Raw genomic sequence first — 24,609 nt, 5'->3', positions numbered from 1 at the left:
TCATGAACACCGCGCGATCTTTGTGTGTTTGCTTGCGTTTATCAGTATCTTTCCATACCTAATATTATTCTTTATGCCGTTTCTTTGGCTGTGAATATATTAAATAAGATACTCGGATAAATATTAAAATAAAAAAACTAGAAAAAAGCATCCCCAACCTAATAAAAACATGAGCATCGTGAATCCTTATAGCTAGTGTCTATCTTAAATTTGGCTATTTAAAATTCGATGCTTCATTAGTGTGTAAATTTAAGAAAAGAATCTATCAACACTCGCTTATTTTTATAATAGACGGCTGCAGTCTAGACATATTTATTCGAGTATAATTATAATATTACAATAGGTAAATAAAGAAAAGACTTACTCACTAATTGGTTTTATTGTACCTTGAATGACCGGTTCCAAGCTCTACCATTCCCAGCTCATCGTCAAGTCCTCGATTAGGGTTACTTAACTAACTATACTGTTCATGTGTTATCCCTATCTTATTCCCTTACTACGAGATCTCATTGTAAAATCACTACGTTCATAACGTAGTTAATCAAACACATTTTTACATATATTTAAAAAGTGGAGAATATATTCATAATATGTTGTCATTCAAAAAGTGGCCGCAAATAGTTTTAATTCAATTAATGGTAATTAATTTTTGAACAAAAATTTCTTTCATTTATTTTTTATAATATACGCTGCTCATGACGTATATGCGTGTTTTTTATATCAAATTAAAGCAACTTTTTTCTTAATATGATGATATAAGGTTGCCTGAGAAAAATGGCCGCAATTAGGATTGCTAACTGTTAAAGTATCAAAGGTGAAGTCAAAGAGAACTAGGGCGACACTGGTTTGACAAAGATAGTGAGTGTCAGATTAGTATAACCAAGTTTTGAAGCTCGTTATACAGTTATTACGTTGATTAAAGCTTACATTTTAGAAAAATGAAAGTGTATTTTTAAGTACACTTTCATTTTTATGTATATTATTAACACTATCTATCGACGCATGCGCAGTGGCTTTAAAAACTCACCCATATTTTTTTTAGGCAACCTTACATCATTATATTAAAAAAATGAGCTTTAATTTGACATAAAAAACATGCGTATAGGTTATAAGCAGAGTATTTTTTTATTTAAAAGATAAATTTTTGTTCAAAGGATGTACGCCAGGTAAAGCCCCAGGTCATTGCCATATTAAAACCAGGGAAACCAAATGATAACAACCCTAAGAACTACAGAACAATAGCCCTCCTATCATCGACGTTCAAGCTACTAAAACGACTTATCTACAACAGAATTAGTCAAAAGCTACTTGAATCAATACCGGTTGATCAGGCAGGTTTCCGACCGAAAAAAAGCTGCGCGGATCAGGTTCTTTCTTCACTTACCACATTTATTGAGGCAGGGTTCCAGAGAAAACTTAAAACTGCAGCCGCATTCATAGACCTAACAGCGGCCTACGATACAGTCTGGAGAGAAGGCATAATATACAAGCTCCTTCCTACAATTTCATGTAAATCTACAGCTCGAATATTCAACAGCACGCTAGCCGACCGAACGATTCATTTAGTCATGGGAACCGACATCAGCACTCCAGAAAACTGAAGAATGGACTGCCTCAGGGATCTGTCATAGCTCCTCTTCTCTTTAGCTTGTACATCGCTGATATACCAGAAACCAGATCAAGGAAGTGGATGACTGGGTTCTTGCATCACGGTGTATGTCATTGAAGAAACAGAAGAAATCCTCACGGCGGACTTAAACACAGTGGAAAGGTATTTCCGTAAATGGAGGTTCCAACAAAACGCTACCAAACCAGAGGTTTCCAGTTTCCCCCTAAATAACAAGGTTGCAGGAAGAACACTCAACATCCAATTCGAAAACACCAAACTCGCTTACAAAGAACCTTGGGGTGACTCTTGACAGAACCCTATCTTTCAAGGAATATCTGTCAAAAACAGCGGAAAAACTTAAATCCAGAAGCTATGCGGCACAACATGCGGAGCATCGGCTTCCACCTTGCTATCATCTGCCCTGGGCCTTGTCTTCTCAACCTCGGAATACTGTTCTTCAGTCTGGCTTAACAGCCCACGTATACACAAAGTAGATGCCCAATTGAACAATACAATGAGAATTATTGCTGGCGTTATCAAATCCACCCCTAAGCAATGGCTCCAGTACCGAGCCAAACACCATTAAAACTACGGCGCATACACTCCCTCACTAGTGAGTACAGAAAGATACTTAGTAACGAGATCCTGCCAATTCATCAAGATATAGATACTGCCAATTGTAACCGTCTACGTTCCAGACGACCGCCAATAAAAACAGCACTGACTGCTGTGGAAACTGAGTTCAACTTAACGACCACTTGGACTCGAGAATGGATGGAATAACAAAATATCAGCTTACCCTGCATCACACAAAAATCACCAGGTTTTGACTTACCAGCCAACACATGAACTATGCTGAACCGAATCAGAACCCAACACGGCAGATGCGGTTACATGATGCACAAATGGAGTAAACGACCATCCCCACTCTGTGACTGCGGACAACCACAAACCATCTGTCACATCACAGAACAGTGTCTCACAAGATCCTATCATGACGGGTCTGAGAATTTAATAAAGGCGACTCCAGAGTCGATAGACTATATAAAGAAGTTAGATGTTCGTTTTATACACAATATATGTAAATTTAAATGTAAGTGTGTCAAGTGCCATACGATAAATAAAAAAATGTTCAAAAATTAATTACCATTAATTTAATTAAAATTATTTGCGGTCATTTTTTGACTAGCGACCTGTTATCAATGTAGTCTCCTAGTCTTCAATTATGTAAAAATGCTTAATATTAAGAATTATTTTATTGCTTAAAAAGCTATTAAGTTTGTAATTTATATTTCTATATACACTTTCTATACTGTGATATAGACAATTACTTTATGTTGTTTAGAAAATGTTAGTATGTTTTTATTGGCTGTATGACACAATGTTTCCGTTCTACATTCTATATAACATCTTTTCAACATACCACTACATTGATCTGCAGAAAAGTATTTTCCTACAAACACTACCCTGGGATAATCAGACTGACAGTATACTTACTTTAGACCATTTTATTTGTATTTTTATTTGTTAAGTAATCTGAATCAGGGATCTCGATGGGTTGGAAATTGTAGAGTCCGAAATCGGTCGTCCAAGATATTATTTTATACAATATAACCAATTGTGTGAGTCTTTTATTTTATCACCTATTAAAAATGGACTCGCATGTGCAAACAATTCATAAATAATTATAATTACGTTCAAAAATTATTTTTCTTTCTACTGGATACATTAAAATAACTAATATTGTCTAAAAATAATAAAATAATATGCCCACCTGTTGATGTTGATGATATCTATGACTAAACGGTACGGTTAATTGATGCTGCAACAATATTACAAAAACCATGCAAAATAAAAATCAAACATAAAAAATAAAACAACAAAATCAAATACAAGCCTTACTACAAACGGATAATTCAGCTTTTTTAAATCGGTAGCTTAAACTGAATCATATAATATACAGGGTGATCCGTTAAGTATCGGTTTATACTGTTTATAAATACTTCTTATAATTTAGTCTGGCGTATATCTTATAATTAAGACCAACTTAAAAAAGTCAAGTTGCTATTATTAACAAAAATATCATTAAAATCATTTTTAAAGAATGTCTTGCTATAATTTTTTTAAGTGAAAAAACCAGTTTTGTCACTTCTTTAGACGTGAATTTATAAAAAAAATTATCTCTTGCCGGGGCATAGTATACCAGCAACTGAAAAGAGGTTAAGGTTATACAATTTTTGAAAAAATAATTAATAACTATTATTTTAAATATATTTCTGCAAAAGACAGTTATTTAATAATTAGTTAAAAGTTTATTGTTTTATAAACAAACCTTGATGAACTATTCTACTTAAAAATGTATACAGTGATTAACTTTGTAACTAATCAAAATCCTTAAATTTTTTAAATTCCATTTGATTCAGAAAGCAGTAACTTTTATGCGACCCTATATATCTTAATAATCTATACAGTTTCAAATAAGCACTTAACGTATTGCATTTTAAAATTTCTAACGAGAAAAACACACTTTTTATCTTTAAAAAACAATTGTTTATCTTCAAATTACCTTGAGTAAAACGCTTTTTCTTGGAATTTCATAAGTGGCAATATTCTTGTTGTTTTTAAAACTTCCTTTCTTTCAAACTAATCATACGATTAAATAATTTTGGAAAGGGAGCGGGTAAGATATTCAACAAGCGTGTGTCATTCCCGAATTAGAGCTAGAAGGGTCCGGTTAGCTGTTCCGCTGATCGTTACCGACTTTTCGCCGTATGGGCGATTGTTTAATTTTTTATTTTTGAGTATTTGAAAACATATTTATCTTTGGAAAACAAGTAATCTTTGGCAGTGGCGTTGTTTGGACATAGTAAGCAGTAAATGTACGAGGCAATTAAGTATTTGCAGCAAGTGATTCTTCAGAGGTCTGAGTTACAGTAATGCTAATGAAAAGTATTTTTGCATTATATGAAGTTTTTGGTGAAAGCAAAACAAACTGTAAATTATGTTTTTTTTTCTGTTTTTCTTTTTATTAAGTATATATAAGGTATATTAGGTGTTATATAAGGGTATACTCCCTTATTTTTTGCATGTTTTGATAAATATCGTTTTGTTACACAACACCAAAATTGTATGTAGAGTAAAATACTAATAAGTGAGACATTTTCTACATACATATCACGATATGACAATGACCAAGATAAATTCTAATTTTTCAAATGTTTTAAAATAAAACTGACTGGTAACTAGCCGCTGAATCCTGATAAATTTCCGGATTATATTTACGAGTCCGCTGAAACCATAAACATACCCCTGGAAGACAATTCCAAGGAACAGCCTCCTCAGTCTGCAACAGTAATGAGCTCTGTCGAGTCTGAACAGGTTTTGACACAACCTTTACAACAAAGAGATGATTCAGTTCCTGTGAGAAATAGATCTCAGGTCGCTATAGTTGCTGCGTTACCTGTCGTTCAACCATAGTCACATGATACGATATCTGAAAAAAATAATGCAGCCGAAATAACAGCACTTACCGACCTATGTGCTGAAAATTTATCTCAGTTTCCAACAACAAACTCCGGTCTAGAAGTTGTTTTAATTGCTGCTGCTACCATTGAACGTCCATCGTCTTCTGCTCTTGCTGTTCCTATTGAGCTGCTTTCTCCGGTGCCAAAAGGAGGTTTTATTAGTGGCAAAGGGAAAAGTAAACCAAAAATTCGACGAAGCCGTTGCTATTAACATGTACTCCTAATATGTTGGAAATAAAATTTAAAATTTAACCCAAAGCTCCCCCACCATAGAAAAAACGCAAAGCCACCAAAAAATTATTTGAAGAAAATGGCGAGGAAGAAGATTTTCCTAATATTTCTCATGGCGATGAAGAGAACTGTGCTTACATTTACTGTAACGAGCTTTATTTAAGATCTAAGCCTGGAAATTACTGGATGAGGTGCTTACGATGTTCGTTTTGAGATCACGCTTCTTGGGCTGATGTTTTAAGAAAAATTAAGGGTTTCCTTAATTAAGGGCGAATTATGCCAATTTTATGGCTATTATATATATTATTTTGTCCATTAGCAATATGTCATTTTGTACAAAGCATATGAACAGATTATAAATGATCTCATTTAAATATTTTTTGTTTTTTTTTCCATAAATTTTTTGCTGAAAATGTTAATTAGTTTGGATAATTTAAGGAAAAAAGATTATTAAAGTAACAATAAAAATAAAACTATAACATTATATATTGCCATTTTTTACACATTTCCTTGACGGAATATGCTATTACTCTATACCGCAACTTTCACGGATCTCCCTGTACAGACGAACTAAACAGTAGTATTATGTTTTTGTGCAAACAATTAAAATTCATGATAACTAATAGAATTGAAACAAAATTATTAGGTACTTAATACAATACGAGGATTATTAAAAAATATTTGCCTACTATAGAAGCAAATAACATTTGAAAGTCAAAGTTATTTTATTACGTAACATACTCTGGCTCCTACGATCCTGTAACGCCTCAAGAACTTTTAAAGAAAAATTTTATCTTGCTCTGCAAATGAGGCAACCACAGCTTCTATAATCTCTTCGTTGGAAGAAAATTTTCAAACCTTTAAGTTTTTCAGTTGGGGAAGACACGATAGTCAAAAGGAACCAGATGTGATGAATAAGGGGGTGTTCACGTAATTCTAACACTAATCACGAATTATTCGCAAGACAATCTGCGATTTGTGTGCAGGGGCATTGTCCACGTCTTCTCTTCATAATTGTTTCTCATATAATGGTAAGCAACGTAGAATAGTAATTCCCAGTTGTTGTTCTACTCTTATCCAGAAAATATATCATCATTACTTGTTGACAACCCCAAAAAACTGAAGCAAGAACTTTTCCCCTGTACACTTTTGAACAGGACATTTCTTAGACCTTGGAAAACCAGACATTAAATCGATTGTTGTTTTGTTTCTGTGCCGTAGAAATGTACCCAAATTTCATTCATAGTAACACCACAGCTTAAGTTTGCATATTTTTCAAATAAAGCATAAAGCACAGATCGAATCCGATGATTCTACCCCTACACACTTTTAGGCAACATTAAGACATTTGTGGATTTTTTGAATCTTGCGATCCAATTTTCAGTCGTATACGAAGAACATTGATCGACATCGATATTAAGCTACTAATAATCATCGATATTAATTCCTACAAATAAAGGAGTAGATGATGGCTTGACAGTCCAATTTTTTAATTTTGGCCCCTTTACGAATGTTATTGTGCAAATATGATTTGAGTTTTTGAAATTAACCTTTTGAAATTGATGAAGGATAAACCTAAACAGGTACAAAACTAAAGGATCAAAATTGTCGTTTAATTTTTATTTTGATCCAAAAATTAGTAAACTTCCCGTTATAATAGCTGATAATTTAACTTGTAATTGGTGTATTTCTATTAGTTATCAATCAATTTTAAAAATTGAAATAAACAATCCTCTAACAAAAAATTAACTATATATTTTTTTAAATTTTGGTAATAGCTTTACACAATTTTTAAACGAATAAATCCTAATAAGGTTATAGGTAGCAAATAAATAAACCTAATAAGGTTATTAGCGAAACATTAAAGTCTTTTAAAAACAAAAGTAGGTTATCTATAGTGTTTTTTGAGTTTAAAATGCCTTTAAGATTGTGTGGTAAATGGTATTTAGTTCTGTGACGATTGAACTTCTCGCACTTTTCCACTAGCACAAGTTTTACAGTAAGGGGTGAACCGCACTCATCACAAATTGAGCTATAAATGTTCATGAGAAAACTGGATATGTCCAAGTCGTAAACGGGAAATAATTATTTGCTCTCGTCTGGATACCTCGGATAGTTGCCATGGTCCAATCTTATTTTTTATCTCCTGAAGCTTTGATGGTGTGGATTTCCATTTATTCTTCCAGTTCTCGAACAGGTGCTTTATGAAGTAGCTTTTAGATCCATACTTACAGATTGAGGTGGTATGGGGATATTGTTGTCGTTTATAACTTCTTTGACATTTTTGTCTGCTGCTTCGTTACCTGCTATTCCAACATGTGATGGGACCCAGAGAAACTTGGTGCTTGTATCTTTAGTATGCAATTTATTTAGTTCTTTCTTTATTAGTAAAGCTAATGGATGCTGCGTGTATATTTTTCTAATTATTTGTAGTAATGACATAGAATCTGTCACGATTACTATTTTGTTCATCTTATTTGCATTTGCGTGCAGCATCGCTTGGCAAATTGCATCGAGTTCTGTTAATACAGTTGCAGTATCTGGAATTCTATGTTTGAGAATCTCTGTGCTGCTAATTATTGCCACTCCGACTCCATTTTCAGTTTTAGACGCGTCTGTATAGTATACTGTGTAATCGGAATAGGAGTTTTTTTATAATCCAAGGTGAAGATATATTTTTGTATTGATGTAAGGGTGGAAATTGCTTCCAGTTAAGTAGGTTTATTTCGTTTGTATAGACAAGATTTTGGTTTTCAAGCGTTAGATTTGGTTTATCCTCGATATGTCTATTTGAAAATTTATTAGACCAAAACCTAAAACCGGTACTTGGGAACCAATTTACTAGTTTATTTACTAGTGTTCTTGTAATATTGACGCCATACGATTAACTTCTTGCCTGTAAATAATTAGGTCAGAAGTATATAGTCTTGCCTGAACAGGTTTCGCAATGATTTTTATTATATCATTTATTGCCAATAAAAATAGAGTAGGACTGAAAATCGCTCCTTGTGGGATTCCATTTTGTTGTTCTTTAAGATAGGATATAGCACCATTCGCTCGGACTTGAAATGTTCTTTGGGTTAAAAATTGTGTATGTATGTACTCTTTAGTTGCATCGAGTATGTTTCCCACCACTTTATTTGATTTTAATACATTTGTTTCGCTCGTTACTAGTTTGTTGTCTCATATGCTTCTTTTGTTGCTAATGATCCAAATCTTAAATATGTTTCTCGTTTTTTTTTACATTTTCAGTTCACTTTCTCTCTGAACAATCGGTTTTGATTACGTTTGTCTTGTCTCTTTACTCTTGTTTCCCCGAAATACAATATCAATTTCTGAATTGGCACAATATTCATGTACAATGTCCATATTTGATGTATTAATTCTCATTTAATACTAAAAATAACAAAAAATGATTATTTCACTTACATAAAGATTTACACTGCCTGAAATTTGGGCCTTGGTTACAATTCGACATAAATGCAACAGCTATTAGAAAAAAATTCGATTCACTTTTTAACTTTCTGCAGCAAGCTCACGTAGGGCGACCAAAACAAGAGTTGGACTATTGGCGGCATTCCTTTGTATACATACTCATTTTAGTTAAAATAATCATGCCTTTTTAGTCCAAAAATATAGTCCTCCAAATAGATAGTTTGAAAACTAAGTATTTTTACCGAGTAGAAATTATTTTAGCTGTATAAGTAATGTAGATAAAATATTTTTAAATTATGTAGATAAATATAACAAGGAAAATTATTTTGTTAAATATATAAAAAATTATGTAAAGCTATAAAACACCAAACTACTGATAACAAATAAAATAAATTATTAAAATACCAAACTACCTACAACAAACTTTAAACAAACATTACTTATAAGTACAACATTGACCGATTAAGCATTCACAATATAATTTATTTATATATTGTGTGACATATTTAGACTGGCAACACCCCTATAAAAAGGGAAGTTGTTAACTGATTTTAAACATTTTTTCTTTAAATATCATGTAATAAAAGGTCTACTTCGAGACAATTGTAAATGTGTAATCAAATTTTCGGGGCATACTACGATACTTTTTCTTAGACGAAAATGGATAATTTTTAGTAGCTATTTTTTTATTAAAAAAAATCCTACGCCACTGGATTTAGTGGCATCAAATTGCTGACAAAATTTCATTGAAACATATTTATTAATACCGAAGTTATGACAACTTCAAATTTTAAAGCTCACTAAGCTCCGAGTCAAAAAAGAACACCCTACATCAACTGACATAGAAACATAATTTTAGTTTAAATCCTAGTTGTGCCAAAAGTTTACCAAACCCGTCTCTTGGGCGGATTTAGTAAATTTTTTTTATAACTCTCTAGAAGAAGAAGTCTAAACTGTGAGATCTGAATATTTGGGTAACCAATCAAACAACGAAGTACCACGGTCTATCAAACGGTTTGGAAAATTGTCATTTAGCCATTGTTTCACGGTTCTGACGTAATGCACAGAAGATCCATTTAACTGGATACACAAATTTAATTGTTCATTAAGTGGAAGCTCATGAATAACATCCTACAAGTCAGTGTTTAAAAATTCTAAAAACTTCTTTCGAGTTCATGTTTTCCTCAAAGAAGAAAGGAAGAATAATTGGCTTGTTCAGTATACCACACCAGACATTGATTTTTTGAAAATATTGGTTTTAGCTGGTCGGCAAACACGAGCTTTTTTTAACTTGATATTGTTTAAATACCCCAGTTGATTTGATTATTCTCTTTTCTTTTTTGTAAGGAGTTATTTTTTTAAATTAATTTTGATACGGCAACATATTCATTGAATCTTCTATTTATTTTCATTACCACCGTAGCTAATATTAGGAGGTCTAATTTCAATTTTTTCTCTCAAACTTAATCTTGTAGCCATGACACAAAATAATTGGAGCCATCTTATCGAACCATCTTAGTCATGTCGGTTGGGCTGACAGGCACGCACTTTGTTTGCCCGCTCCGCCGAATGATGAGTCCCAGTAGTTAGTAGTGCAAAACTGTTGGTTTGTTGATTTGTTAATGGCTAGGTCGTGTGTTGATATAGTTCAAGCATTTTTTAAAGAAGCTTGATTGAATTATGCGAACTAAACAACCTAAAAATCACCAACGGATTCTTCAGACATAAAAATATTCATAAATATACATGGAAGTAAGAAACACGAAAGCTGAAATCGATAAAAGACTACATAATAATCAAACAAGATACCACAATAAAGATCAAAATTGTGCGAATCAGAAGAGGAGCAGAATGCGGAACGGACCATAAACTAATGACAGCAAAAATGGGCATTAATTGGAAACATAACAAGACCCCCTCTACAGAAGAACCGTTGAACACTATAAGAGAAAAAGAGAACAATCGATAAGAGAACTATACCAACAACGTCTAGACCAAAAATTAATGGAATTTAGATACGGCAACATCGAAGAAATATACGAGCATATAAAGGCGAGTATAAAACAAGCAGCACTCGAAGCCTTTGGAGAAAAAGAACATATAACAAATAAACAGCACTATTATGAAATAAACGAACCAACAAAAAGAATAAGTAAAGAAAAAAAGCAAGCATACAGAAAATGGCTGACTAAAAACAACGATGAAATTTATAAAGAATATAGAGAAAAAGATAGAGAAGTGAAAAAACAAATAACACAACAAAAGAATGAAGAATGGGAAAGAACCTGCTTAAATATTGAAACATACATAGGAGGTACAAGAACTTCGGAGTCATGGAAAGTACTGAGAGGATTGAAAAAAAAACTCAAAAGAAAAAATTAAATTGGGAAATATACAGGACAAAGAATGGAAGGACTATTACAAGGAACTGTTAACAGAACAAAGACCACAATTCATTGGAAAAGAAAACAGGCAAAGACGAAGCAGATCCCCACAATAAGAAATAGAAATAACAAATAGGGAAATGAGAACGGCCATAAAAACAATCAAAAATAAGAAAGCACCGGGACCTGGAGGCATCTCACCTGAACTTATAAAATACGGATAAAAAAAATTACACCGGATGATACAATGGATATTTCAGAAAGCCATAAATGGAGAACAGCTCCCAAAGGAACGGACGGAGGCATATATGACATCTATATTTAAGAAAGGAGATAGAAAACGATGCGAAAACTACAGAGGAATAAGCGTAATATCATCAATAGGAAGATTATATGGGAAGATACTGCGAGAAAAGATAGAGCAAGCGATAAAAGGCAAAATCGGGGAGGATCAGGCAGGCTTCACGGCAGGAAGATCATGCATAGACCACATATACACACAGGAACAACTGTTGGAAAAGCAAAAAGGAAAAAATAGAGATATACATTTGGCATTTGTGGACCTGAGAAATTATGACACCAAATTTTAAGAGAAAACGATTTATATACAATAAATTTTAAATTTCAAAAACGTGGAAGAAACAGTTTACTACTCGATAAAAATGAAATTGTGCTATGGCGAAGAGATTATTTGCAAAAGATAAGACAATATAGAGCTAAAAATAGCACAATTTATTACTTAGATGAGACATAGATAAATCCTGGTCATACAAAATCAAAAGTTTGGGTGGATGCTTCTGTGACGTCTCAAGAAATCGTTTTTTAAGAAAGAAAGGCTTTTAGGAAAAGGTAAAAGATTATTAATCTGTCACATAACTGTTCCGGATGCACCCTGTGCTTTTCAATCGAGCAAAAGTAAAGACTACCATGAGGAGATGGGTGGGAAGCCATTTGAAAGTTGGCTCCAAAAGAATTTACCAACACTTCAAGAAAATGTCGTAATTTTTGTGGACAATGCTCCTTACCATTCCAGAAAATTGGAAAAAATTCCCATTATGGCTACAAAAGACAGATATTCAAAATTGGCTTCGCTCAAAAGACATTACCTTTGAAGAAACGCTGTTAAAAGTACAACTTTTAGAAATCATTAAACAACATAAAAGCGAATATAACAAGTACATACTAGATGAACTTGGAACGGAAGAAGTACAAATAGAATAGTTTTAAGGTTGCCACCATACCACTACGAGCTCAATCTAATCAAGCTTGTATGGGCGCAAGTAAAGAATTATGTTGCAGTCAATAACACACATTTAAATTTGATGACATTAAAAAAAATGTATTCCATGAAGCTGTAACCATGAATCTGTAACCATTTCTATCTGAATGTCTGCTGTAACCACGAAAAAATGGAAAAACTGCGTCAAACATGAAAAAGAAAAAGTGGAGCTAGAAATGTTGGAGTTAGACAATTTGATTGAAACACAATTTAAGCCACTCATTATTGACATTAAAAATGACAGCAGTAAATCAGAATCTGAAAGTTAAGATAAAGTAAGGAAATTTTGTAAACTTGTTTTTTTTTCTGTATACTTTATTTTGTTGTTAATAGCTCTCGATCTTGTAAATCATTTTTATATTTAAAAAATTGGTTAATATGTATCTCTCAAACGTCTACAAGCCACAAAAAGTTTTATATTGTACCTTTAATTTACTAGCCCAGGTTTTCAGCGAGCATTTGTTTAAATCGTCTGTAGCTTGCGCCTAAATTTAGTATAGGTGCGATACTTTCATTTAATTTTTATGTTATTTTCAACATTTTTTCGTGTAGTGATGGTCTATTATTAAAATTAGCTTAGCTCTTGCTTAGTGAATTTTAAAATTTTAAGTTGTCATAACTTCGTCAATAATAAATATATTTTAATGTAAGTTTTGTCATAACTATTTGAAACCACTCTAAATCCAGTGGCGTAGAAATTTTTTTAATTAAAAAATCGCTAATAAAAAATTCTCTATTTTCGACTAAGAAACCGTAGTATACCTTAGAAATTTGAATAAATATTTTAAATTATTATGTTTAAAAATAGAACCTTCATAAATGGCATTTGAAAAACAATTGTTTAAAATTAGTTATTACCTTCAAATTTTATAGGGGCGTTCTAAACCTAAGAGGGTCACACTGTATATTGTAATTTATATTAGGAATGGTACCACACAGCCTTCCTAAAACTTTACACTTAAGAATAGCCCGTTTGATTAGTTGAAATAACATTTAAAGTCATAATGTCTTGTTTTCATTGGGGAATAATGAAATTGTACTTTTTATATCAGAGAAATTAGAGAAAAAAATATGCAAAAGTAAACGTTATTTTTTACTTTCAAAAATTGAATTCATAAAAGTCGCAATATATCCGGTTCTATGTTATATGTTATATGTTTTTTTTTTTAATTTGGGGTACTTCGTTGCATATATTATAAAAATTCAATTAGTTAATTTGTGAATTGTTTATATAACTTAGTAATTTGTTTAATCAATTTAAAATAAATATTTATTTTGCAAAATTTTACTTTTATCTTATTGTTATTAGTAGAAAGGGTTATGAAATTATGGGTAACTTAAATATTTATGTATTATAGTTATAAATAACATCTTTTAAAAATGATTTTAGAAAAAAATGAATTTTTTATTTGAAAATAAAATCTGTACCTGCTATTTTTTCTTGAATTATGGTTATTGTTTTTATAATTACTTTTCTTGATTGAAAAACATTACAAATATATTTTAAACAAATTAATTGTTATAAACTTTGTATAATCACAAATAAAAATAGTAAAATTAAGTATTTAAACTGTAATATGTTAATTATATATACAAATTAAATCCATAATTTTTATTAATAATTATACAAAGTTTAGAAAAATTAATTTGTGTAAAATATATGCGTTTTGAGAAAAAGAAGTTGTAAAAATAATAAGCATAATTCAAGAAAAATTACCACGTATAGATTTGATTTTTAAATAAAAAATAAAAGTTTTTTTGTAAAATTTTTTGTTAAAAGATATTATTTATAACTATAATACATAAATATTTAAGGTATTTATTATTTCATAGCTATTTTCTACTAATAATAATAAGAGAAAAGTAAAATTTTGCGAAATAATTATTTATTTTAAATCGTTTAAACAAATTATTAAGTTCAAGTACAAATAAATAATTCACAAATGAACTAACATTTTTATGATCTACGCTACAAGGTACCCCAAATTAAAAAAAAACATAAATTTTCTTTGATTAGAACAGGAGACATTGCGTGAGTTATTTCAATTGTTTATCATACATATTATATATATAATTTGAAAAAAAAGAGCGTTTTTCTAGAATTTGGTACTTTCAGTATTCATGTAGTCTCATAGTTTACGCATAATAACGGTGTAGATAAAACCTTTTTTTGATAAACAATCTCAATTTTGCAGTAGTTGCTCAATTTTTAAAGTCCAATATTTGTAATATTGTCCTTATTCTCACGCGAAATGAAAGTTTTTTGTGCATTTTTAGAAAAATTATTAATAATTTTGAAAAAAATCGACTTTTGAAGCCATATTTGCAATAAACAAAAAATTAACCAAAAAAAATTACAAACACTCATTTTTAAGGATTTTTTATGCTTTTACAGTTAAATTGTGTCACTTGTCTATATAATATACCGGTCTTCACATTGAGTACTTAAAATCAAACAGCGATCGCCTGCATATTTTGTTTCTTACATATTGTTATCACCAAATGTATCAAAAGCACTTGTTCAGATACCTGTATCAACGAGGGTCATGGGAAAATCGTTAGTTCCTTGGTGTATTTGGTCTATATTAAAATCGATCATTACATCATAATTAATGCTTATTTTTAAATCTTTTTATTGTGATGTCTTGATTTTTTTTCAAATAGCAGGACCTCGCTTGTACTCAACCTTGCCTTCCATTATAAGGTGTAAGAAATTATATCTATCGTGCCTAAGTAGGTGCCCAAGATAAGTTGATTTTCGCTTTTTCATTATGTCTATCAATTCTCGATCCTAGTTCATCTGTCTCAGAACTTCTTCGTTTCTGACGTGGTATGTCCAAGGAATCTTCAGTATGCGGCGAAATATAAACATCTAAAAGCTTTCCAGTTTTCGCATTGTACTGACATTCAATGTCCACGCTTCCATGCCATATAGCAGGATGCTATATCATTATCACGGTGCTACAGCCCTTAAAGGGCCTCCACCTTTTCAAGTTTTCTACACCATTCTGCTCTGTCTCTTCCTTGGATTTTACAGTTGGCAACACCTATGTTAACATTTCACCATGCAGTATCGCAGTGTTAAGTTTAAAATAATTTATAAAGAACGATTGCATTCTTAGGAAAGCGTTTCTGACCATTTGTACACTTTTTCATCTCTTGATCTGCCTCAAGTGTATCATTAATTAGGCAGCCAAGTTACATGAATCTTTCTACCTGCTCTATAGGATGCCCGCTAATCGAGATGTTTTTTGCAGGTGGGATACTTTTGGAAATACTCATTGTTTTTGTTTTCTTTTCGTTGTCTTTGATACCATACCTTTCTCCTTCCTGCACGATTCTGCCCAGCAGAGTTTGTAGATCTTGCTTGCTGTCAGCGATTAGTACCGTGTCATCGGCGCATCGGGTATTGTTGATAATTTTTCCTTTTACATTTCATATGTTTTATATTTCATATGCGCCATGTAATGCATTTGTAAATATTTCTTCTGAATATAAGTTAATCAACAGAGTGGCTAAAACGGAACCCTGTCTAACGCCTCTTTGAATATTCATGATTTTGGTATCACCAGTCTCTCTGCTAACAAGGGCATCTTGATTCCAATAAAGGTTTTGTATAATTCTCATGTTATCATAGCATACCATCAATTTTTCGTGTATACTTTATCGAAAGCTTTCTCATAATCTATAAAACATAGATAGATGTCTTTTTGTTGATCTCGGCACATTTGCATTAAGAGTACGGAACTAAATAATGCTCCTCTGATTCCTTAATCGTTCATGAAACCAAATTGCTCTAGACTAATGATTTACTTACTTCAAACATGAATTAAAAAAAAATGAAAAAATCAAGTAAAAATATTGTGACTATGAATGCGTAAGTATCGTTTTTTTTTTCTTGCCATAAATTGGAAATTTTCACATAATGGAATTTTTTTTTTACTTCAAACAGTTATTTCGAAGAGAAAATACAACCAAACTTTGCCAATAATAATTTTGCAGATTTTAATAGGTAATACAATTATAATTGCAATCGTAATTTTAATAGTGGAAATGCGCGCCAAAAAATGTTTGGCACACGCTTTGTTTTCAGTTAATTTAAGAGCATGCAATGTTTAGCAAAACAAAGAATGAAAAGAGTTTAATGATTCGGGAAATGAAAACAGATTAATATTTTAGAATTTTTTTAGAATAATTGTAGTCTGGGAGATTTTAGATACAAAGCTTATTTAATAAAACGCCTTGAAACTGCCACGAAATAATGCAAGAGAAATCTATTAAATGGGGTTCCGCGTTGAATCAACCGACCTATATACTCCAGTCGTCAGAGACGAAAATGCCACTTGAAACTCTAAAAATCATACGAACAAGCTGAATTTTGCCGAGAATATTAATTTTGGGACCCCAAAAAAGATGTAAAAATGTTTACCACTTTTACCCCCGGGCTTCCCCTTAAAACCCCTCCCGCAGGGGGGTAAAAACACAAAAAAATCGATTTACCAGTAATCCGTACACCTTAAAAAAAATGTTTCAAATAAAAAATGTAGCTGAGGTAATTTTAAACAAAAATGTTTATAAGCATTTTTGTGTAGAATGAACCGTTCTCTTAGAAACAACGCTTGAAGTGATCGTCGGTTTTGCATGTCAGTTACGTGCGCGAAATCAATGTTCAATAAAATTTGTATCGGCTGGGCGGTAAAAATTCGATATCTTTTGATTTAAGTGACCTCTCGACACAAATCAAGATGCGTTTTAAAGGTAAAGAGTTCAGCTTTCGTATGCAGTTTTCGTATTTTGTCGCACATAAACGATTTTATACAGGTGTTAAATAAATAAACGTGGCGCGACTTTTGTCATTTTTTATGATTCTCACGAGATCAACACAATCTATCCCTTTTATTGACTGGCCACTATGAAGATTCTATTACTAGAGCCTAACCTTTAAAACCTATAGCATGAAATTTTAGTTTTGAGTTTTGGCAACAAATGTGAGGCATTTGAAATATGCTTAAAAAACATTGGATTTAAACTTTTACACAACACACGATCTAAAACATTTAAAACTTTTTTTTTTTCAATTACACTAGTACGTTTTCCAAAAGAACAAAACTTCTGCAATAAACTACACTCAAAACAGTCTTCTTAAATACATTTCCCGTGACGTGTGATCGTCTGTAATGTAAAACATTAAATTCTGCGTTTTTTATTCATATTTCAAATGCCTAATATTTGTTACCACAACCCACAACTCAAAATTGAAATTTCATGTCATAGGTTTTAAAGATTGATCTCTAAAAATGGAAATTTTACTACAACTGGGCAATGAAAGTGATCGATTTTATTGAGCTCACGAGAATCGTAAAAATGGCAAAAATCGTGCTGCGTTAATTTATTTAACACCTTTGTAAAAACTGAGTTTATTCTCGGCAAAATACAAAAACCGCATACTGCACTCTTTTCCTTTAAAACGCATCTTGATTTTTGTCGATAGGACATTTGGATCAAGAGATATCGAATTTTTACCGTCGAGCTGAAACAAATTTAATTGATTTGGCGCGCTTAATTGACATGCAAAATCGACGGTTGCTCCAAGCGTTGTTTCTAAGACAACGTTTTTTGTTTAAAATTATCTCAGCTACATTTTTTTATTTGAAATATTTTTTTCTACGGTGTACAGATTCTTGGTAAATAATTTTTCTTGCGTTTTTACCTCCTTTTAGAGGAAGCCCGAGAGTAAAAGTAGTAAACTTTTTTCCATCTTTTTTGTGGTCCCAAAATTAATATTCTCTGCATTAATATTCTCTGCAAAATTCAGCTTGTTCGTATGATTTTTAGGGGCCAACTCTCTGACGACTGGACTAATATATTATTATTATCAGTCCTTTTCAAATCTTCTTTTCATTACCAACTCTTGGATGTATTTTTCCATTTCATTGACCATTTGTTTGTGTGCTTGCTATAGGTATTAGCTATTGTTTATAAGCAACTATTCGTTATCTAGTTTTTGTTATGAAAAAATTCCGGTTTCATAATTTCCTCCCATATAACTTTTAATTGTGAATCCGAATCCGTCACAGGTGTTTCATCATCTGTTGCAGTTTTGGCTGCACAAATCCTTGTTGATAACTAAGTCTTGCATCTACTTCAAATTGAAAATTGTTTTGGACAGTTTCTGGTACATAACTGACTACAACAATAGTCTTCTATTTTGTACATCTTAGTAAATGTATAGTGATTATGAATGCTGATGGCCTACCAGCATTCTTATTACTCTTTGACGTTGGTCTTCATATTTCTCTATTCTGGGTTGCTCGTACTGCATTCGCAATGTTTGTATTTATTAATTTCTCCATTACGTCAGTCCATCAGTGTAGTGGTGGCATTTTGCTTCTCTTTCGTGTTGGTTTTCTCATAATCCTTGTAAATATGTAGCTAGGAAGACGCCGTGAGTTGTCAACCTCCTGAAGAACTGATATGTTTGTATTTCTGGCTATTCAAATACCTTATATTCAAATGCCAAATACAATTACCTAACTTGAAGGTCAGTCAAGCTCTAGAAGAATAGTAAAAGGTTCTATATTCGTAAGGTTATATTCGTATTTTCCATATCCCATCCTTTTCTTATTAGCTCTGCCAATAATCATTACCTCTATCTTGTTTGTATTCATTTTTAATCCATCTTCCTCCCTGACCCTTTTTAATTCATTAAGTACAAACATAACCTGTTCTTAAACACTCTATCCCCCGTAAAGCATGGGTTACACACTCTAACTCTATGTTTTCAAATATCTTCTTCGATAAAACCAGTCATAATTGGCAAGAATATCTTTTTTCTTTTTTGAATAAATTTTTTCTTAATTTTTTTTAACTCATTTGTAATCAAACAAAAGATAAAATGCGCTATCATTTGAAGATTATTTATTCTATAAAATAGTTAGGAATTATTATCTTTAAAAATTAGTACTAAAATACTACCCACTAATTAAAGTTAATACTTTTATATGTAATCTGCATTGTAATTTCAACCAATCAAATTTTGCTATTAATAAATGTACAAACAATAAAAAAAATAAATAAAAAAGCAAAAAGGTAGACCTACCGGATGGGAGTGAGAAACGGTGAAGTGAAATCGATTTTGTGGTCTAGCACTCAGAGGTATACTCGTGGGAGATAGTGTTGAGGGGCTGGTGTTTAAAGGACTCTGTAAGAAATAATAATCTAGCAAACTACTTTAAAAACGAAGGTCGGTTTGAGCGGTACAAGTAATTGTGCAAAAAGGTAAATCTGTAATTAAGGACTAATTGTAAAATAAATGATTATTAATTCATTATTGATAGTTGTTCGGTATGCCTAGCGAAATGAAAATTTTAAATTACTGGCGCCACATCTTATCAGCATGTAATTAGGTACTAATTTGTTAAAATATTTAAGATACTTTTGTATAAAAATTTAGAAACTTTTTCCGGGGATATTAAACATAAATTAAAAAAGGAAATATTATAGAATAGTTAAATATTATGTTTATATGAGATTAAGTCACAATCGATTGTAATGAAAATTGTACTTCATAATTGATTTGACTTTTCGATTTCCACCTCGGAAAACGTTTTCAAAAAAGGTTATTTTAGGTTTTTTAAAAAGGTTCTGAAACTGTTTTCTTGTGGCATATCTAGTTAAATATTATGATTATATGGGATTAAGCCTCAATTTTGGCTTAATCCTTAATGACAGGTGACTTACTTGGCCTCGATCTTGTAGACAAATAGCAATGCTTTCAGTTGTAAATTCTGAGGGCGGCGTTTATCCACTCAGGATGATATCAAATTCTGATTGTTTTATGTGTTTATGTATTATGTGTTTACTTAATTTATGTTTATGTATTGTATGTTTATGTATTATGTATAATTGTAGATGATGTGTCTCTGACTTTCTATTATTCCACTAATGTTGGTATATTATTGTTGCTGACTTCTTCTTTTAGTATTGACAACCAGAGCCTGCTACATTTTTGTGATAAGTTTGCTACACACTTGTGTTCATTAAGTAAGATGATGTTTTATGTTTCATGTCTGTTTCTTTCATGATTATTGATGCCTCTTTCCATACTCTGTGCTCATTATCTCAGGTATGTTTGCATATCTGTGATTTGTCGGCTCTGTTTTTGATGTAATTGTAATTTGTTTTTGCCTGAGACAATGAGCCCAGAGTACAATGGAAAGATGCATCAATAGTCATGAAAGAAACAGACATGAAAAAGAAAAAATCAAAGAAGCAGCTTACTTAATGAAGAAAAATATGTATCAAACCCTTCAGGCGAATGTAGCAGGCTCTGGTTATCAATACTAAAAGAAAAAGTCAGTAACAGTAATAGACTAAAAAAGTGAGACACATCATCTACAATTATATATAATACATAAACACACAATGTCATCAGCTGTCAGCAATGTCATGACACATACGCTGATGATTTTGTAATATTCGCTACAAGTTTCGAAGAACTACAGACCATGATGACGCAACTATTTCAAGCTTCGGAAAAAGTAGGTCTTAAGATGAACTTGGGAAAAACAAAAATAATGACAAATACACCGAACATTAGAGAAATAACGTTGAACGACATATATTTAGAAACAGTAAGCGAATACATCTTCTTGTTCTCGTGCCACTCCTAGCGGAGATTGGAAATCATCATGACCACTGCGACTTTGTTAGCAGCGCGCCTAAAAAGTTCAATCGAACTACACCCGAACCATTCACGTAGATTACGAAGCCACGATATTTTTCTTCTTCCCACACCTCTTTTGCCCTTAATTTTGCCCTGCATGATATTTCTTAAAAGTTCGTACTTTTCACCTCTCACAATGTGCCCCAAGTATTCCATCTTTCTAGTTTTTATCTCATTTAGAATTTCGCATCTTTTGTCTAAAGTTTGGAGTACTTGCGTGTTAGTGACGCGGTCCATCCTGGGAATACATCTACCTGGGACAAATCATGAAAGTTAACAAAGAAAATCAAACTGCCGAAATTACCAGAAAAATAAGGTTAGCGTGGACAGGATTTGGAAAACTGAGTTGGATTTTAAAAAGCACTAAAATATTGAAAACCAGAATTTACGATTAGTGTATCCTCCCTATACTCACGTATGGTTCACAGACGTGGACACTCACCAAGTCTAATATGGATAAAATGGTATAGGCACAAAGAGCGATGGAAATATCAATGCTTGGGGTGAGACTTATAGACAAAAAAAAACAACACATTGATTAGAAGCAAAATCAAAGTAAAAGACGCAGGAGAACATGGTGCCAAATAAAGGATAAAAGATGGAACCAGAAATACAACAATGGAGACCATGGTTAGGAAAGAGAAGCAGAGGAAGACAACAAATGAGATGGGCTGATGACATTAAGAAGATCGGAGGATACAAGGAAGCAAGTGGCGCAAAATAGAAAACACTGGACTGATTTGGGGAGGCCTATGTCCAAAGTTGGATTACTTAAGGCTGAAGAAGAAGAGAAGAAGACATAAACATACAATACATAAACATATAATAAATAAACACACAAAACAATCAGAATTTAATATAATCCTGGGAGTACAAACACTGCCTTCAGAATTTTCAACTCAATGTAAGCCACCCGTCAATTTGGCAAACAAAGGCGCCAAAACAATTCTAGGTTATAATGGCAACTCCCTAATTTAAAATAATCTTTTTTGAAAACGATTTTCGGAGCGGAAATCGAAACGTCAAAACAGTTAGAAAATGTAATTTTTAATTGCAGCTTAATCCCCTATAAACATAATATTTATACATGTCACAAGAAAAGAATTTCATAGCTATCATATAATAGTTTATACAATGAGATTCAAGCTGACAGATTATGACAATAACATAGAGGAAGCATTAGGGGAATATACAGCCAGTATTGCATTTTAAGTCGAGGTCTGCATATTATACTAAAACGATTTAAAGAAATATGGAAAATTTTGCCTGCTAACGCAGCAGCATTACGAAGGATGAAATTTTTATGTGTGAGTAAAAAATAGACAACATAATGTACATAATATAGATAATGCACTTTAAAACGGTAATTATACATGAAAAGGGAGTTGTAGAATGTCTATAAATAGCAACTATCTTAACAGAAAGAGAATAATTGCAATCCCACACAGATCAGGAAGGAAACATTTATAATATAACCAGGGCTTAGATGATAGAGACCTAAGAATCATCTATTATATCTACTATAACACATCTTAATAGAAATGTTGACAGAGGCAATTTCGATAGATAGAGGCGACAAGGGTGCATGCTGTCTCTGGTGTTATTTACCATATACGCTGAACATATCATCGCACAAACACTGGAAAACAAAAGCAAGGCGTTAAACGGAGTAAAGGGAGTGCAATTAAATAACGTTAGATATGCTGACGAAGCAGTAGTGTTTACAAACAGTTTAGATGGTCTACAAACAATAATGTAACGATTATCAGATCAGTAAAGAGTATGGACTGGAACTTAATACAAAAAAAAAATAATAAATGGTAGTTGGTAAACGCAAAATACTAAATACACAGCTTTTGGTTAACCAACAGCCAATTGACAGGGTCGATAACTACACATACCTTGGTATCAACATAAACAGCCGATGGGACCACTCTACTGAAATAAAATATCGCACAGGGAAGGCAAGATTAGCATTCATAAAGATGAAATTTATTTTTAGGAGTCATGATTTACCACTCAGAATAAAAGTCTTGATCCAGAGTCAGATTTTATGTTTTTTCTACATTCGAGATGTGGTCTTACAGACGCATCTTAAGAATTTGATGCATGGACCGAGTCACTAATGTTCAGTTATACGTAGAATGGGAAAGGAATGCCAGATCATTCGTACAATCAAAGGGCGCAAATCAAGAGCAGTGACGTGGATGGTTATTATTGTCGCTTGATGATGTACTAACATCCTAGAGACCATTGAAATACCTAATAAATCCAGAATGGTGATTTGATGCTAGAACCGACTAAAGACGATAGACAGCGGTGATTACTGACTCACTTTTAAAAAGGGAATAGAGGAGAATCGAAAACGTGCTAGAGCAAGATAGGATGATAAATAAAGAATAAAGAAGATCAATGTCATGAGGAAAGGCTAATTGAAACTAACGTTTTATCACTAACCTGAAGACATAGGAGGGCTGCAATCACGTTATATTGCGAGATGTGAACTATAATTTGACTCAGGTACTCATTGGACATGATTTTTTCGGTTCCTACTTGATCGGAAAGGAAGAGAATGATTTGTGTGTACATTGTCAAGGAGGGTATAAAGATACTGCGGAGCATACTCTGTATGTGAGACCTGTGAGTTGGGTATTACATGATAGAATCGCAGTTGATGTTTTAGTTGAATTAATGCTCCTTGGTGAGAAAGATTGGAACGTAATTGTGAGGGTGATAAACGACAGAGAGTGCCTGAAAATAGAACGGAAGAACTCAGCAAGCTTTGTGTAGTATCAGAGTAAAGCACTAGAGTAGATGCTCCTATACATGCTCCTACGTCGTATGGAGGCTCATACGGGGAATAGCAAATGACCATTAGAAAATTTAATTTTTGCAATAAAAGTAACATTTTTTAAATATGTGGTTCAGTTTGCCAAACTTTAATTCTTAGTTAAATTTGATTTTTTAATTAAAAATTAAGTAATCGTGTGACGAAAAAAAAAAAAAAATAATAAATATGGCATTTTAATTGTCAATTTATCTAGTTTATAAAATTCTTATTAGAGTTTTAAAAAACTGTATACACGTTGAAATTTTTTTCTCTGAACAAAACGAACTATTTTTTAAACGGGACCTGATTTTTTTCAGTTTAAATTAGATCCAGTTTGTTTATTACATGTTAAATTAAATGTTTGTTCAAAAAAATTAACTTTTTGCAAGTTACATTTTTTTACATCGATGGTTCACTTTGCTAAACTTTGAATTCATAGTCAAATTTAACTTTTTAAGTTAAAAATTAAATAATGGTGTGAGGAAAAAAATAAATATGGCATTTTATTTGTCTATTTGTCTAATTTATAAAATTATTACTATTTAGAGTTTTTAAAAACCGTATACATGGTGAAATTTTTGATATGAACAAA

General features: G+C 32.1%; 1 protein-coding gene across 4 annotated transcripts in view; it reads right to left on the bottom strand.

Annotated features, from left to right (window-relative positions):
* Crtc (CREB-regulated transcription coactivator) overlaps window positions 1-24,609 on the bottom strand; it is a 211,480-nt gene that overhangs the window by 47,808 nt on the left and 139,063 nt on the right. For 2 of the 4 annotated variants that reach the window (XM_072523619.1, XM_072523618.1), the window contains exons 5-6: window positions 19,562-19,663; window positions 3,384-3,431 (exon numbers count right to left, since the gene is read on the bottom strand). In XM_072523619.1, the coding sequence (XP_072379720.1) occupies window positions 3,384-3,431; window positions 19,562-19,663 (150 nt within the window). The remainder of the gene's footprint in view (window positions 1-3,383; window positions 3,432-19,561; window positions 19,664-24,609) is intronic. The other 2 variants (XM_072523620.1, XM_072523621.1) reach the window with 2 other exon arrangements.

The sequence above is a fragment of the Diabrotica undecimpunctata genome, chromosome 2, assembly GCF_040954645.1.
Source record: "Diabrotica undecimpunctata isolate CICGRU chromosome 2, icDiaUnde3, whole genome shotgun sequence".
Classification (NCBI taxonomy): domain Eukaryota; kingdom Metazoa; phylum Arthropoda; class Insecta; order Coleoptera; family Chrysomelidae; genus Diabrotica; species Diabrotica undecimpunctata.
This window is presented reverse-complemented; position numbering and strand designations above follow the sequence as displayed.